Raw genomic sequence first — 12271 nt, 5'->3', positions numbered from 1 at the left:
AAGTTTATCATGCAGCTTAGTGACCCAAGCACTGTTATGCTCCACTGGTTTTACAGAGACGTCAGAGCCCAAGCCTAGAATCAAACATGGATTTGAGCAGACACCTGCGTCAATTGCTAACCTTGACTAGCATAACGTCAGGAGGAGGTGTTACTTCTCTGCCAAATTGTCTTGTCGCTTCTGTAAGCTATCTTTAATCGACGCAAACAGCCTTCCTGGCACCCCATTCGGTGCTTAGCACTCTCTCTGTGACTGATAGCGGAAGTCGACTTCAAACACCCCATTAGCCAGTGATATGTGGCGAATGGGGAGCTTCCAGCTTGTGTTTGTTGCTAGGAGGACGCACAAAGGAGTGTCATTGTCCATTTTCAGTTCAGCTGGCATCTGTTCAGGGCTCAGCCTTCGCTAACGCTGCCCCACATAGTGCCAGTGTGGAAGTGTCACTGCACCGTCCAAAACTGGCCCATCACAGCGCTTCACATACACCTGCCCCATTCAGTTGGGTGTGTAGTGTGCAGTTTGGTGTGAAGGCCTAGTTGCTTTAACTTCCTCAGCCAACACTATTTAATCACACAGGGCATGGTAACAAACTGTTTTAAGGAAATGCAACAAAAGGCTAACAAAGAGTTTGCTAATAAATCTGAACAGCAGCTACAGTGTTGTGGCATTTGTTACATACTCTATAGGCCAGCTGTTCCTCTAACCAGTCCCTCACACTGTATCGTTCCTGAAAAGCTTGCCACCATGCTCCCTCAAAAGAGGCAGAGCCAAGACAAACACGACTCGCTCTCCAGCAAACCCTGCATCACATGGCCATAGCATAGTTGTAGATGTATACAACTTAACACCGCCAGCCTCCCGTGCTCTGTAGTCAGACACGCTGGTGTGGCTGCATTAAGTGAGGGTAGGGTCTAAGCCCTAGTGCAGTCCGGGGTTAACTGCCTCACATACCTCTTCAGTCCAGAGCAGCCCCTGTGGCAGTGGTCGCTCTTACAGTGCTGTTTCAAAAAGGCCTATGAATGGATGGAGTGCAGATGTGTGCGTGTGTGGCTGTGGCTGTATGTGTATGGAGTGGAGGACTAGAGGGCCATCGTGCAGATGGATATTGGTATTCCCCAAGAGTGGGTTGCATGCGGGGCTGAGAGGGAGAGAGGGAAAGAGGGACTGGGCCGGCGGAGAGTGGCAGCTCCGCTAAGCTTTTTCTCTCTTTTAATTTTTTTTTCTCTTTCTCACTCTCTCTCTCTCTCTTCTCGAGCTGCGAGCATTCTTCCCCTTCTCTTTTTCCCATGAGCCCCCAGTGCGGAGACAAAGTCCCCTTTGTGCGGGGGCCCATGGCTCTTGGCTGGACTGCACACGGCTTTGAAACGTGTTTGAACTGTTTGATTTTCATTTCTATCAGTCTCTTTCCGTGCCTTCTCGGCCCTGCATGCTTACCCATATTGAACCCCTCTCCAAACTACCCCTCCGACACACACACAAAAACACTCATATACAGACACACACACACACACACACACACACACACACACATACACACACACACACACACACACCCACACTCACATACACGCGTACACACACACGCACACTCACACTCTCACCAAATGTCCCTCCCTTCTCCTATGTCTCAAATTCTCTTAGCAACAGCGAGCACCAAAGCTGTGGATGCCAGTGCACAGCGTCCACACTCCTGATCGACTTCAGCTCAGGGTCCTTTTCTAAAGGTTTTTGTATCGCATTCTGCACAGGAGAACCAGTGATCTTGAAGGAGGGCCTGCCATTTCAGTCCCTACACATACCAATCACGATAGCACCGCAACAATGGGAAAGACCTGTCTCCTGTAATTTCCCTAAATGCATGTTGTATCTGTTTCAGTTGACAGTAGCATTCTATATATAAGGATATTTCTTCTTTGTAGTTATGTGACTACACAAGCAAAACAATTCAAAGCTGATTTGACCAAAGAGATCTGCAGCTAAACCCTAACACTTTTAGGCTATTGGTCAGGTAGATATTTAATCATTATTCCAGTGTAATTGTTGGTGAATGTGAGAAACAACAAGCAAGTCATAATATGTCTCTGATCCATGAGTTGGATGAGTTAATCCCGAATTTGAAAGAAGACACGCCTCACTGGTATTTAATCACTGATTCAATGAAGTACCTAATGAGTAGTTAAGCACAGAAGGAAGGGGGAGATTTGACACTCTCAGAATATTTTATCATCCCATGGAGAATTTGCTGTCATCTATTGTCTTTAATTGTTGCTAGTGTTTATGTTTGTTTTAGCCAAGGATTTAGCAACTGTAGCATTTCAAGTTTTGAAACGTCTCAATGTCAAAAGCTCAAGTACTGGGGTTAAATCCTGAAAAGTATAAGTACTTGTGATCTTGTAAAAGAAACATGCTACTGTGAGGAGTTCTATATTAGTTTTATAGTTGTAAGAAATTAAGGAAGTTTCTTTGTGTTTGATGCAGCAATCTGTCTTTTTTCCAGTAAAGTGCAGTAACGAAGCACGTGGCACATACTCCGGATTCAGCGGTGTAGATCTGAACAACAAGCATCTCCAACTCCAGGCATATAGTGTTTAAGACACCTTCTAGGCTTTTAATGTAAATAGACTAGGCTTGTAATGCAAACAGGTCTGGCAACCTTTTGTTGTTCTGTATGATAATCAGGTTTCTCTGACCTGCTCCCTGAGATCATCATCATCATCATTATTTATTCAGGGAGAATTGACTGAGCACAGGGCTGTTTTGCAGCAATGCCCTGATTGAGGGTACATAATACAGATGAACAATAAATAAACAAACCATAGATGGTTCTCAATGGCTTATCCCATTCCCATAATATGATTAATTGCAGTCACTCACACCTTATTAGTTTGCTTCCTGACCCCAGTTGTCTGAGCAAACCCAGTGTGGGGACCTTTCCTTTGTCACCATGATAAGATTACCATTTTGGAGATTATGCAGGCCAACTTTTGGTGGTCACAGCAGCTGCTTGATCATGAATCTTACATAGTGTAGCATTAGTAGTATCCTTACTTCCACCAGAGTCCTAGTTGTTATTTGAATGCTTGACTTTGATGCAGACTTTTTTAAGGGAGTAAGCAGTTACTTCAGGTCCAGTGGTTTTGTTGTGGAGAACTGCGCTTCTTTGAAAGAGACTAGACAGAAACGTGTCCTGTCATCCTAGGAATAGCTTCATCCTGTGACAGTGTGCAAAAAATCCCCCTCCCCCAACACACATCAAACCCAAAATAGCCATTGGCTGATTTTTAGCCAGTAACACAATTTCAAAGAGCACCATCATTTTTGACATAATCCACTTTTGGGATTTGCTTTCAGTGATGATGATGATGATGATGATGATGATGATGATCATAATGAATACCTTAAATAAGGCTCCTCACTTGAACAATTTGCTTTTTTCTTCCTTAAAGCATTAATGTAACAGCCATCTCCAGCATTACCATCTCTACACTGTGGGATTATAAGGTCAGAAAGAACTGGTAGCATTCAGATTGAGGTGTGCTGGCCTGAATTCAGATTGAGGTGTGCTGGCCTGAATTTAGATTGAGGTGTGCTGGCCTGAATTCGGCTGCACCCATTTACTTCCCATGGGTTGTGCTTTATTTTCTCTACTGATATGTCCAGGCTTTGTAGACAAGAGTGTGCAAGAGTGTAAGAGTTATGAGAAACTGTCTCTCGAAAGCACAGCGTGCCAGAGGAGAGAGATGCATTGTAGAGAGTCGACCAATGCAGAATCCTGTCATCTTACGCAACATTTTCCCTAGTTGCCAACTCACTGTCAGGGCGTGGTGACATCATCACTGAATGGATCTGAGAGAGAAAGAGAGAGCAAGTGAGAGAGCAAGAGAGAGAAGGAGAGTGAGAGAGAGAGAGAGAGAGAGAGAGAGAGAGAGAGAAGAGAGAGAGTGAAGATGGCGTGAAGGAATCATATTGACCCGAGTGCCTTTTGTTTGTCACTTGTCACACTGCCTGAAACCGCAGTGCTTGCAGACCCCTTATTGAAGGCTTCAGGTGCTTCTCGCAATACTGTGGCTGACGAGGCAGCACTCGAGGCCCATCAGCAGCACCACTTCACCACCTGAAAGGGCTGGCGACAGCTGTTCATACAAGATGACCAGTTATGTCGTGTCAAGTTTTTAAATGCCACGTTCACCACTGCACTTGAGGCTGAAGATGCGGTGGCATAACATCTCATATGTTATTTCCAGGAAAAAAAAATGGACTTTCACTGGCGGCCAACATTACTGTAAATCCCTCCATATTTATGCCAATAACACTCCAGAAGACTGGACAGGGCTATTTTATTTATATATAAACTTGCCCAGGGAGCCCCTTTTTTCACAGGCACCGATGCCTGACTAAATATTCAAATTAGAGACAAGGGGGAAGGAAAGCGCAGGCCTCTCATGAAGAATGAACAGTTTGTGAAACATTTCCTAATTGTTAATGAGGGGACTGAGGGGCACAGTGCCAAGTCAGAGGGGCCAATCACGAGCAGGCCCAGTTTGAGGGTAAGCGGTGGTGGTGGTAGGGGTGGCGGAAGGGTGCGGGGGGTGGGCAGTGGGGTGGCCATTCACAGCAATAGCGGGATGAGGACCCCAAAAGAAGGGGGCGGTCTGTTAAAGTGGGAAGATTTTGGGACCCCCGTGTTTGATCAGCGTCCGGGTCCCATTGCCTGCTATCAGGGATCAAGAGGACACCCGTCTCCCCCAGGGGCTCGGCTGATGAGGGTGTAGGTGGATTACTGAGGCTGCAGGGGGGGTTGTACCGGTGCAGGTTACCTCCATACCCCTAAGATCAGTACCCCCTCTGAGGGTAAACCAGAAAGACCACAGCACCCTCTCCTTTTCTGTTTGGTTGGTTTCCCCTCTCTTGGGGAAGGAACTTGTGCGATGGATAGCGACCCGGACATGTTCGATAACAACAATGTGGAGAAGAGTGGTTCAGAGGAGGCAGATAAGGAGGAGGAGGAGGAAGAGGGCGATTCCGTCCTAGTGAAGATCCCTCCGCCGCCACCCGGGAAGGCGCCCACTCCCGCCACCAAGGCCCCCACTCCCGACGCCAAAATGAACGGGGTGGCGGGGGAGGAGGGCAAGCCTGCGCTGCCGGACGCGGTGCCCACCAGCCAGTCTCTAAGAGGCAGTATTTTCCCTGTTGCAGTCTCGCCGGCGGCCGAGCGGATCCGCTTCATCCTGGGGGAGGAGGATGACGGGCCTGCGCCCCCTCAGCTCTTCACCGAGCTGGACGAGCTGCTCTCCGTCGACGGCCAGGACATGGAGTGGAAGGAGACGGCCAGGTAAGAGCATGCCAGCACCACACCCAGGGTTGAGTCACGACTCTCTGCACCACTTCACCCAGCTTTACCCAAACCTCAGTGGCCTTACTGTGTGTAATGCGAGCTGTAACTTTAGCTCTTAAATAGCCCATTTCCTGCATGAGAAGTTTTGCTGGAGCTTGCCATTCTGGTGACATTGCTGTGCACTCCACCATTACCCTGTGTCAGCCAGTTTGTCAGACAGACACTATAGTATTCTCATGTTACTGATGCTGCTGCTGATACTACGGAGTAGTATGTCACTGGAAGCAGAGTAACCAAATATTGTTCAGCTGCAGTTTTGGTTCCGCACCACACTATTGAAGCAGGCAAGGATGATTTATAGGACAACATTGTAAACATTGCCCGCTGTCAACAAGTGAGTTTGGTATCCGACGCACAAGGCTGACCGTGTCTGTCAACATACGTCTGAGAGGGGGCACAAACATTGCAAAGGTTTTATTCCTCCCCTTCAGGATAATATGCTGAGTCACTATTTCAATACCCCTTAATGAAAATGACTTGATGAAGTCATTGTTATCGTTGTGGATGATTGTGTTAAAGATTTGAGGAGTTAAGGAACATGAAGGTGTGTTGTCTTTGAAAAAAAAAAAAAAAAAAAAAGAAACCTAAATCATTTTAAGCAGGAAATAAAAAATTGCAGTCATCAATTCATAGAGAGAATGCGATCTGCTTGCCCATTAAAATGATGGAATTTAACTGCGCAATGACCTTTGTGTAAGACACAAACAAAGCATTGTTTCTGCAAACAATTCCTAAATAGTTTCCAAGTCCTCTTTGGAAATATACTGTATAACACGGCGGCCACACAAATGTGTCTGTTTGCGCAGAGGGGTCTGTTGTGAATGAAACATTCTGCGAGTGCATGGTTCACTGGCCAGGAGCCAGGCTCATCCCACTGCCAAGCTGCTGAAAAATAAATATCACGTGCCAAGAGATCTTCTGTGGGCCACTCAGTCACTCACGCTGTAGTAAGACATTACAAGAGATGGATGGAGATTTTTTAGTTCTTGATGAACAAGAATGACCTTGAGTGTCTTGAATAGATTAACCAACACCTGGTGTTGACGTCTTGTTCTAACCTAATGCCCCCCCCCCCCACACACACACACACACACACACACACACCCACACACACAAACACACACACACACTGTGTCTCTCTCATCAAATCTTCATCAGATATCATCACTCTAGGAACTATTAGCCTTAAGTAATGGCTGACCCCAGTTTCAAAGCATTGTGGAGTAAGCGGTTAAGAGTAGGTGTGTGTGGGGTGGGGTGGGGGGGATCGGGGGGTAGTGTGTGTACATTGGAGTAGGGGTGGGGGTGAAGGGAAGTCACCATTCACAGAAAGACGAGGCTCTCTCATCAGCCCTCCCATACAGACAGGCCCCTTTCAGGTCCTCTGAGGCCTGGCTCTCCCTCTCCCCATCCCCATTCAGCTCTGCCCACTTGATCTCTCTGTTCAATGGGGAGTCAGTATCCAGGCCAAGCTTGCCAGTTTCTGTGGGAGGCCTTTTTTAAACACGCCTGTCATTAGTCAGGGCTGACCAATGCTCTGGCCAATAGAATTCGCCCCTATCCCCTAAACCAAAACGTCCACTGTCAAAATTGCCATAAATGCCATTGCGGTGCCATTGCGGACTCTCAAGCAGTGACAGCCAGCCTCCTCATTGAACAACATTGTCCATATGCGGCATCTATGTTCACCACGACCCAATGAAGGGGAGTCGGTAGTGGTTTGGCTGTGCCGTGCTACAGACCCAATGAAGGGGAGTCGGTAGTGGTTTGGCTGTGCCGTGCTACAGCTTGCAGACGGCCAGCCTCGGGGCCACCTTGCTCGTTTATGTTGGATGGCTGAAGCTCATGTTATGTCACGCTCACAGGGAGGTGATTAACACTGATGAGCAATTAGCACGGCCATCAGCATCCTCTTCACACACAAGCACACACACGCACACACACGCACACACACACACACACACACACACACACACACACCATCCCTGTTTGATGTAATATTGCTGCTGCTTAGTTGAAATGAGTGGCACTGTGAATTAAGGTGTATTTGTCCAGAGGAACTGCATTTCAACTCTTTATGCTTTAATGGGGCAATGCAGACTGTGTAGTATCCTGAGACATTAAAGCGTCATGTTATTGTTATTGATAGAATGGGAGAAGGATGTTGAGAATCCCTGAAGGTTCATTTCTGTATATGAAACAAGACTTTCACTTTTTGAAACATTTATATTGGCATCTCTGCATGTAAAAGTTTGATAGCCAACGCTTTCTTAGCAGCTACTGAAGAAATTCAACTCTCTAAAATATGAAATATATTGGTATTAAATAAGAGATAGGAGCGAACCATAACTCTCAGCTATTTTTCAACCATTATCTAACCCCAACTAGAGCTCGACCTCACCACTCATAAAGCCCAGCCTTAGCCCTAACCCTAAGTGTTTTTCTACTCCTTAACATATATTCGGAGGACAAAAAAAATGAGCCAAGAAAACAAAGTGTGGCCTCCTTGCCTCCCCACAGGTGGATCAAGTTTGAGGAGAAGGTGGAGAAGGGTGGTGAGCGGTGGAGCAAGCCCCATGTGGCCACGCTCTCCCTGCACAGCCTGTTCGAGCTCAGGACCTGCATCGAGAAGGGCACCATCATGCTGGACCTGGAGGCTATCACGCTGCCCCAGTTGGTCGGTGAGTAGCAGGGGCAAGACACACAGGGATGGCCTATAGGGTGGGTCAGGGGATAGGGTGCGGTGGCCCAAAGTTGCCCCAGGTTGATGGGTGAGTACCCCAGGGATGGACCCAGGAGGGTCAGGGGATGGGGGCACAGGGGGCTGGGATAGGGTGGGACTGATAATGCCCGTCTGATGGGCCTGGAGACAGAAACCTCAGAGAGGAGAGAACCAGAGAGGGTTGCCTGGGCTCCAGGGTGGTGCTTGTGTGATCAAATCATTAATTGTTTGTATTTACACGTGGCAACCCTTATGTCCAAGGCAGTTTTCTCTAGGGACAACTAAAGTTATCTTGAATCTTGAAATGCAGGCGCCAAAGCCCTGAAGACCATCTCTCTCTCTTTTTGTTAGTTGGTTTTCCTCCCTCAAGTCACGATGTATTCATGAATCTTATTTAGCGCATTTTTCTATTCAGTTCAATTGTAGGGCAAAAGGTTTATGGGTGGGTGCTTCTGTTGAGTGCAGGGAAAAAGCAACCTTACCCCAAACATGACATGCACACACACACACACACACACACACACACACACACACACGCACACACACACACACACACACACACACACACACAACACACACACACGCATGCACACATACACACAAACACTTTCCTTGACGATGGCTCAGTTCAAAGTAGCTCCAAGGTCAGACTGCTTTCTTGCATGAGAAGCCTTCCAAGTATTGCTTTGTAAACAGGTAAGTATGTGATTGGCTGGGAACTTTACACTGAAGCTGACCCTTACAGAGTTCTTATATAAAACAGCTTAAAGACCTGACAAAGACCTGTCCACAGACATTATGTGCCCCCTGCACAATCAGTTTGACAGGTGCTGTGTTGAGGGCAGCCACTTATATACAGTATGTACTTCCTATAGCCTCCAACCTAGAGAGTGACATTTAAGTTTGAAACCTCCCAGGGGGGGTGGGGGGGAGCAGGAGGGAGAGAGGGAGAGAAACAACAAGAGAGAGAGAGTAAGTGACCAGGAGAGTGAGAGTGAGAGTGAGAAAGAGAAAGAGAAAGAGAAGGAGCCTGAAGTGCCACCCTCAATTTCCTCCCTCACGATGATGCATTTCCTGCTTCTCATTTACAGCCAAGAGTTCTCAGGGGGGACACAGGAGGCGTCCGCTCCGATTAGCAGTCGCAAAGTCATCTGTCGGGTTCAGACGAGTTGAGATGACACACACACACACACACACACACACACACACACACACACACACACACACACACACACACAACCAGTCCTGCTGCACTGACGTCTCAGCCATTAGCGCAGGAGACACCGAGGGAAAGGGCCCGGGGGCCGCCTCCACACGCTCGAGCCCTGACCTTCTTTTCAAAAATAGAAAACTTTTGTTGGAACCGGACAGACACACTGGGTCTCATGCACAAGCAGAACCTCATGAGAACTCATGCAGGCTTTCTGAAGGGTGGGCTTAAAATAGAACGTGGCCTAACTGCTGATCTGATTATTGGTGATTTGCGAATGCGCTGAATTACTTTAACAATGCTCCGTCGGTGTGATGCGATAGTGAGATTACTACGCCTGTCCTAGCCTTCCCATAAGTGGTTATTTCGGTTTATTGGATTGCGTTTTGTACAATTTGTAACAAGTTGTTATTTTTACAGTATTTTTGAGAAAATCAATTCAATATTTTCTTTTCTTATTTCATATCACAATTTCTCTCTCTTTTTTTCTATCTGCAGAGATGATCACTGACGATCAAATAGAGAACGGTCAGTTGAAGGCTGACCTCAAGGACAAGGTGATGTACACCTTGTTGAGGAGACACCGTCACCAGACCAAGAAGTCCAACCTGCGTTCCCTCGCTGAGATTGGCAAGACCGTCTCCAGCGCAAGTAGGCTGTTTTCCAACACGGACAATGGTAATACAGGTGCCAGTTTGGTGCAGTTCTCTTTTTTTCATTAATTGAAGCTACTCGTTTAATTTTCTACTCAGACCCATTTATTTTGAGTTTTTTTGGTTCACATGGCATTTTTTAATTTTCCCCATTTGCGCTGAGGAGTATATCTACATTTACGCAATTCCCTGTAGTCTTTGCACCTCAAGTGTTAGGTTTTTTTTCTTGGGGTGCAAAGAGTAGCAGGCTTTTGTAGGATGCAAAGACAAACCCAAAGCACTAGATCAGGGTAGACCCTACCATTACGCCCTGCACAAATACATCAGAATGGCACTGTATAGGTTAGAGCAACCTTAGATGAACCCCTGTTTCTCAAGTCAGTAGCATCTGTATTGCATTTAATAAACATTTCTGAGTTTGTTAAGGTGCCCATATGTGAGTTTTGACTTGAGTTGTTAGCTTTTTCTATTGGATAGACATTACTTAGATAGATGAGGTAAAACAACAACATCCATTACCAGAGGATTTGATAGCCACTATCTGTTGAATAAACATAAGAGACTGCCTATAAGGACTTTTGATTTAGATTAGAATTTAGATTGATGAAATGATTAGACTTTCACATTAATTGGAATTCACCCTCTATTATAAGATGAAGACAAAGCAGATGTCCAGAGATGTTATCGCAGAATATCAACAATACTTTACGTAAAACACTGACATAGCTTAGCTTGTCATGGTAGATGGCATATATTGGCATTAGTTGTCATGACCCTATCCAGTGACGGTGTATTATCACCATTATCAGTAATTGTCGTGACAGCTTTCAAAATGTCTGATGCTATAATCTTATAGGCACATGACATAAGCTGCTATGGCATCCATGAAAATAATCGTAACATGACATTTCATGGCATTAGCTATTGACTGCCATGATGACTCATGACTGGGTATGACACCTACGATGCCATGTTAATGTCAAGGTTATGCCACTCTTATGACAGTAGATTCAAGTAAAGTATTACCAGAACACCCCTGTCTCCCACGCTGTCTCACCCGTAGCTAGTTCCCCCTCACTAGAAGCTCACTCAGAAAGATGAAGATGAATTGCGGCCTACAGACTAATTTAGATCCATCTTCTGTTTCTGTTGCGTCACCAAGCAACACAAATGAACAGCCTGCTTTCTATACAAATCTCAATGGTCTATATAATGGTAATAAATGCAATATAATTGACATATTACCTTGTACTATCTTATTGATTGGTATTGATTTGAACTGTATTGTGATTTGTTGAGGAAAGTAGTCTGCTGTTTGTGTCTTGCACTTGGTGACCATCACCATCACCATCATTAGGCAAATGGCATTGAACCACTCAACTCAAATTCCACCGTTAAATTTTGCTCACTGAAATTCAAATATAAATCATCTATATAAATTATCCGTGCTAGGTAAGCTAATCAATCACTGAATGAATTGTCAAATGTAACCTATGAGCTGAATGTAAGAAGTGAATGGCTTAGATATCTAAATGCTAAAGTAAACAAGATTTAGCATTTTCATCAGCCAAGACTCAACTCTGATCAATTATGTAGTGAAATGAAACACATATTTAGTAATGACATGTTTCTTTATGCAGCTATCATTACCTGAATGAATTAATTGAAATCAGTGAACACACAAATTTCTCCATGAATCCTGTGTGATACCTTAAATGCCTGCACGTTGCTATAATCCCTTGAGTTGAAAGAGTTGATGATGCCAGCAATAACAACATCAAAAATAAACCTCCTGTTTGTGATATTGTCATGTGTTAATGACATTCTGTGCTTCACACATTGATTTAGTTGATGTGTCATGATCATGTATTCACTTGTCAATGTCTGTTGAAATGTTTTGCACACAATGTGAAGTGCCATGGATCTGAAGAGTAAGTGACTTGATTTGGACTGACTAGTCATGAGGATGGTAATTGGCTTTATAGGACAGAATCTTGTAAACAAGGTCCTGGTATGGGCATGTTTTCTGTTATGATTTATTGACTGTAATAATATAACCTTAATATATTATACAGTATAGCACTTATAAAAGAAGGCTGTTATCTACAACAAACATTTTCACAGTTATAGGTTAACATTATGATAGCCATCAACCAAACACTATAAAACTCTTCAGTGATTATCTTAAGAATACATATTACAGTCTCAGCGTACTACATTTTTTATTCCAATTTGTTTATTCCACAAGATTAGCCAGTCCATCAGGTCACTTGACTTGGCTCTTGTGTGAT

General features: G+C 45.1%; 1 protein-coding gene across 8 annotated transcripts in view; it reads left to right on the top strand.

Moving 5' to 3' along the window:
- slc4a4a (solute carrier family 4 member 4a) overlaps positions 1 to 12271 on the top strand; it is a 60621-nt gene that overhangs the window by 20432 nt on the left and 27918 nt on the right. For 5 of the 8 annotated variants that reach the window (XM_031570626.2, XM_031570625.2, XM_031570623.2 and 2 more), the window contains 3 exons: positions 5197 to 5332; positions 7916 to 8076; positions 9826 to 10005. In XM_031570626.2, coding sequence (XP_031426486.1) covers positions 5197 to 5332; positions 7916 to 8076; positions 9826 to 10005 — 477 coding nt within the window. The remainder of the gene's footprint in view (positions 1 to 5196; positions 5333 to 7915; positions 8077 to 9825; positions 10006 to 12271) is intronic. The other 3 variants (XM_042708267.1, XM_031570629.2, XM_031570627.2) reach the window with 1 other exon arrangement.

Source organism: Clupea harengus, chromosome 7 (assembly GCF_900700415.2).
Source record: "Clupea harengus chromosome 7, Ch_v2.0.2, whole genome shotgun sequence".
NCBI classification, from domain to species: domain Eukaryota; kingdom Metazoa; phylum Chordata; class Actinopteri; order Clupeiformes; family Clupeidae; genus Clupea; species Clupea harengus.
The sequence above is the reverse complement of the archived record's forward strand: the minus strand, read 5'-3'. Positions and strand labels throughout refer to the sequence as shown.